Below are 6000 nucleotides of genomic sequence, written 5' to 3'. Positions count from 1 at the left end.
GTTAGGGCTTTGGTGGGCAGTATGGTAGGGGGGGCATAATGCTAGGGGGTTAGGGGGCAGTATGGTAGGGGCTAGGGGGGCATATGTAGGGGGCAGTATGTGGGGTTAGGGGGCTATGGTAGGGGGTGGGGGGGCTATGGTAGGGGGGCAGTATGGTAGGGGGTTGGGGGCAGTATGGTAGGGGGTTAGGGGCAGTATGGTAGGGGGTAGGGGGCAGTATGGTAGGGGTTGGGGGAGCATATGGTAGGGGAGCGTATGGTAGGGGCAGTATGTTAGGGGGCAGTATGGTAGGGGTTAGGGGGGCGTATGGTAGGGTTGGGGGGCAGTATGGTAGGAGGCGTATGGTAGGGGTTGGGGGCAGTATGGTAGGGTAGAGGGCATATGGTGAGGGCAGTTGGTGGGGGCAGTATGGTAGGGGTTAGGGGGGCAGTATGGTAGGGGGGCAGTATGGTAGGGGGGCAGTATGGTAGGGGTAGGGGGGCAGTATGGTAGGGGGGCAGTATGGTAGGGGGGCAGTATGGTAGGGGCAGTATGGTAGGGGGGCAGTATGGTAGGGGGGTGAGAGGGGCAGTATGGTAGGGGGGCAGTATGGTAGGGTTAGGGGGGCAGTATGGTAGGGTAGCAGTATGGTAGGGGGTTAGGGGGCAGTTGGTGGGGTTAGGGGCAGTGTGGTAGGGGTTAGGGGGGCAGTATGGTAGGGGCAGTATGGTGAGGTTGGGGGGCAGTATGGTTATCATAGCTTCTTCAGCCTGCTGTACAGGTATCTCTGGGGGTTAGGGAGCAGTATGGTAGGGGGTTAGGGGGGCAGTATGGTAGGGGGTTAGGGGGCAGTATGGTAGGGGGTTAGGGGGCAGTATGGTAGGGGGGCAGTATGGTAGGGGGGCAGTATGGTAGGGGGTTAGGGGGGCAGTATGGTAGGGGGGCAGTATGGTAGGGGGTTAGGGGGGCAGTATGGTAGGGGGGCAGTATGGTAGGGGGTAGGGGGGCAGTATGGTAGGGGGTTAGGGCAGTATGGTAGGGGGTAGGGGGGCAGTATGGTAGGGGTAGGGGGCAGTATGGTAGGGGGGTAGGGGGGCAGTATGGTAGGGGTTAGGGGGCAGTATGGTAGGGGGTTAGGGGGGCAGTATGGTAGGGGGTAGGGGGCAGTATGGTAGGGGGTTAGGGGGGCAGTATGGTAGGGGGTTAGGGGGGCAGTATGGTAGGGGGTTAGGGGCAGTATGGTAGGGGGGGCAGTATGGTAGGGGGTTAGGGGGCATTGGTAGGGGGTTAGGGGCAGTATGGTAGGGGTAGGGAGCAGTATGGTAGGGGCAGTATGGTAGGGGTTAGGGCAATGGTAGGGGTTAGGGGCAGCAGTATGGTAGGGGTTGGGGGGCAGTATGGTAGGGGTAGGGGGCAGTATGGTAGAGGGTAGGGGGGCAGTATGGTGGTTGGGGGGGCAAAGTATGGTAGGGGGTAGGGGGCAGTATGGTAGGGGGTTAGGGGGGCAGTATGGTAGGGGGGCAGTATGGTAGGGGTTGGGGGGCAGTATGGTAGGAGGCAGTATGGTAGGGGGCAGTATGGTAGGGGGTTAGGGGGGCAGTATGGTAGGGGGTTAGGGGGGCAGTATGGTAGGGGGTTAGGGGGGCAGTATGGTAGGGGGGTATCATAGCTTCTTCAGCCTGCTGTACAGCTCTCTCTTGCTGCGCTCCCCGGCCCAGGTCCTGCTCTTCAGTCGGAAATTCTTCAGGTCCTCTTTAAAGTCCTGGTGGTCCATGGGTCGGTACCCCTGGGGCTCACACTGCATCTACACACACAGAGAGAGGGACCAGTTACAACCACTATCTAACAGACAGAGGGAGAGACCAGTTACAACCACTATCTAACAGACAGAGAGAGAGACCAGTTACAACCACTATCTAACAGACACACAGAGACAGAGGGAGAGACCAGTTACAACCACTATCTAACAGACAGAGGGAGAGACCAGTTACAACCACTATCTAACAGACAGAGAGAGAGACCAGTTACAACCACTATCTAACAGACACACAGAGACAGAGGGAGAGACCAGTTACAACCACTATCTAACAGACAGAGGGAGAGACCAGTTACAACCACTATCTAACAGACAGAGAGGGAGAGACCAGTTACAACCACTATCTAACAGACAGAGAGAGAGACCAGTTACAACCACTATCTAACAGACACACAGAGACAGAGGGAGAGACCAGTTACAACCACTATCTAACAGACAGAGGAGAGACCAGTTACAACCACTATCTAACAGACAGAGAGAGAGACCAGTTACAACCACTATCTAACAGACAGAGGAGAGACCAGTTACAACCACTATCTAACAGACAGAGAGGAGAGACCAGTTACAACCACTATCTAACAGACAGAGAGGGAGAGACCAGTTACAACCACTATCTAACAGACAGAGAGAGAGACCAGTTACAACCACAATCTAACAGACACACAGAGACAGAGGGAGAGACCAGTTACAACCACTATCTAACACACAGAGGGAGAGACCAGTTACAAGCACTATCTAACAGACAGAGAGGAGAGACCAGTTACAACCACTATCTAACAGACACACAGAGAGAGGAGAGACCAGTTACAACCACTATCTAACACACAGAGAGGGAGAGACCAGTTACAAGCACTATCTAACAGACACAGAGGGAGAGACCAGTTACAACCACTATCTAACAGACAGAGAGGGAGAGACCAGTTACAACCACTATCTAACAGACAGAGGGAGAGACCAGTTACAACCACTATCTAACAGACACACAGACAGAGACAGAGACCAGTTACAACCACTATCTAACAGACACACAGACAGAGACAGAGACCAGTTACAACCACTATCTAACAGACAGAGAGGGAGAGACCAGTTACAACCACTATCTAACAGACAGAGGGAGAGACCAGTTACAACCACTATCTAACAGACACAGACAGAGAGAGGGAGAGACCAGTTACAACCACTATCTAACAGACACACAGAGACAGAGGGAGAGACCAGTTACAACCACTATCTAACAGACAGAGGAGAGACCAGTTACAACCACTATCTAACAGACACAGACAGAGAGAGGGAGAGACCAGTTACAACCACTATCTAACAGACACACAGAGACAGAGGGAGAGACCAGTTACAACCACTATCTAACAGACAGAGGGAGAGACCAGTTACAACCACTATCTAACAGAGAGAGGAGAGACCAGTTACAACCACTATCTAACAGACACACAGAGACAGAGGGAGAGACCAGTTCCACAACCACTATCTAACAGAGAGAGGGAGAGACCAGTTACAACCACTATCTAACAGACACAGACAGAGACAGAGACCAGTTACAACCACTATCTAACAGACACACAGACAGAGACAGAGACCAGTTACAACCACTATCTAACAGACAGAGAGGAGAGACCAGTTACAACCACTATCTAAAAGACAGAGGGAGAGACCAGTTACAACCACTATCTAACAGACACAGACAGAGAGAGGAGAGACCAGTTACAACCACTATCTAACAGACACACAGAGACAGAGGGAGAGACCAGTTACAACCACTATCTAACAGACACAGACAGAGAGAGGGAGAGACCAGTTACAACCACTATCTAACAGACACACAGAGACAGAGGGAGAGACCAGTTACAACCACTATCTAACAGACAGAGGGAGAGACCAGTTACAACCACTATCTAACAGACAGAGAGGGAGAGACCAGTTACAACCACTATCTAACAGACAGAGAGGGAGAGACCAGTTACAACCAATATCTAACAGACACACAGAGACAGAGGGAGAGACCAGTTACAACCACTATCTAACAGACAGAGGGAGAGACCAGTTACAACCACTATCTAACAGACAGAGAGGGAGAGACCAGTTACAACCACTATCTAACAGACACACAGAGACAGAGGGAGAGACCAGTTACAACCACTATCTAACAGACAGAGAGGGAGAGACCAGTTACAACCACTATCTAACAGACACACAGAGACAGAGGGAGAGACCAGTTACAACCACTATCTAACAGACAGAGAGAGAGACCAGTTACAACCACTATCTAACAGACACACAGAGACAGAGGGAGAGACCAGTTACAACCACTATCTAACAGACAGAGGGAGAGACCAGTTACAACCACTATCTAACAGACAGAGAGAGAGACCAGTTACAACCACTATCTAACAGACAGAGGGAGAGACCAGTTACAACCACTATCTAACAGACAGAGAGGGAGAGACCAGTTACAACCACTATCTAACAGACAGAGAGGAGAGACCAGTTACAACCACTATCTAACAGACAGAGAGAGAGACCAGTTACAACCACAATCTAACAGACACACAGAGACAGAGGGAGAGACCAGTTACAACCACTATCTAACACACAGAGGGAGAGACCAGTTACAAGCACTATCTAACAGACAGAGAGGGAGAGACCAGTTACAACCACTATCTAACAGACACACAGAGAGAGGGAGAGACCAGTTACAACCACTATCTAACACACAGAGAGGGAGAGACCAGTTACAAGCACTATCTAACAGACACAGAGGGAGAGACCAGTTACAACCACTATCTAACAGACAGAGAGGGAGAGACCAGTTACAACCACTATCTAACAGACAGAGAGGGAGAGACCAGTTACAACCACTATCTAACAGAGAGAGGGAGAGACCAGTTACAACCACTATCTAACAGACACACAGACAGAGACAGAGACCAGTTACAACCACTATCTAACAGACACACAGACAGAGACAGAGACCAGTTACAACCACTATCTAACAGACAGAGAGGGAGAGACCAGTTACAACCACTATCTAACAGACAGAGGGAGAGACCAGTTACAACCACTATCTAACAGACACAGACAGAGAGAGGGAGAGACCAGTTACAACCACTATCTAACAGACACACAGAGACAGAGGGAGAGACCAGTTACAACCACTATCTAACAGACAGAGGGAGAGACCAGTTACAACCACTATCTAACAGACACAGACAGAGAGAGGGAGAGACCAGTTACAACCACTATCTAACAGACACACAGAGACAGAGGAGAGACCAGTTACAACCACTATCTAACAGACAGAGGGAGAGACCAGTTACAACCACTATCTAACAGAAAGAGGGAGAGACCAGTTACAACCACTATCTAACAGACACACAGAGACAGAGGGAGAGACCAGTTACAACCACTATCTAACAGAGAGAGGGAGAGACCAGTTACAACCACTATCTAACAGACACAGACAGAGACAGAGACCAGTTACAACCACTATCTAACAGACACACAGACAGAGACAGAGACCAGTTACAACCACTATCTAACAGACAGAGAGGGAGAGACCAGTTACAACCACTATCTAAAAGACAGAGGGAGAGACCAGTTACAACCACTATCTAACAGACACAGACAGAGAGAGGGAGACCAGTTACAACCACTATCTAACAGACACACAGAGACAGAGGGAGAGACCAGTTACAACCACTATCTAACAGACACAGACAGAGAGGGAGAGACCAGTTACAACCACTATCTAACAGACACACAGAGACAGAGGGAGAGACCAGTTACAACCACTATCTAACAGACAGAGGGAGAGACCAGTTACAACCACTATCTAACAGACACAGACAGAGAGAGGGAGAGACCAGTTACAACCACTATCTAACAGACACACAGAGACAGAGGGAGAGACCAGTTACAACCACTATCTAACAGACAGAGGGAGAGACCAGTTACAACCACTATCTAACAGAGAGAGGGAGAGACCAGTTACAACCACTATCTAACAGACACACAGAGACAGAGGGAGAGACCAGTTACAACCACTATCTAACAGACACAGACAGAGACAGAGACCAGTTACAACCACTATCTAACAGACACACAGACAGAGACAGAGACCAGTTACAACCACTATCTAACAGACAGAGAGGGAGAGACCAGTTACAACCACTATCTAAAAGACAGAGGGAGAG

The 6000-nt window shown here is 50.1% G+C and overlaps 1 protein-coding gene across 1 annotated transcript in view; it reads right to left on the bottom strand.

The window, feature by feature from the left end:
- Positions 1–1579: 1579 nt before the first annotated feature.
- Positions 1580–6000, bottom strand: part of LOC121546662 (M-phase inducer phosphatase 2) — a 37457-nt gene continuing 33036 nt past the window's right edge. The window contains exon 10 of the mRNA XM_045207442.1: positions 1580–1783. Coding sequence (XP_045063377.1) covers positions 1643–1783 — 141 coding nt within the window. The 3' untranslated portion in view covers positions 1580–1642. The remainder of the gene's footprint in view (positions 1784–6000) is intronic.

This window comes from Coregonus clupeaformis, chromosome 25 (assembly GCF_020615455.1).
Source record: "Coregonus clupeaformis isolate EN_2021a chromosome 25, ASM2061545v1, whole genome shotgun sequence".
Classification (NCBI taxonomy): domain Eukaryota; kingdom Metazoa; phylum Chordata; class Actinopteri; order Salmoniformes; family Salmonidae; genus Coregonus; species Coregonus clupeaformis.
The sequence above is the reverse complement of the archived record's forward strand: the minus strand, read 5'-3'. Positions and strand labels throughout refer to the sequence as shown.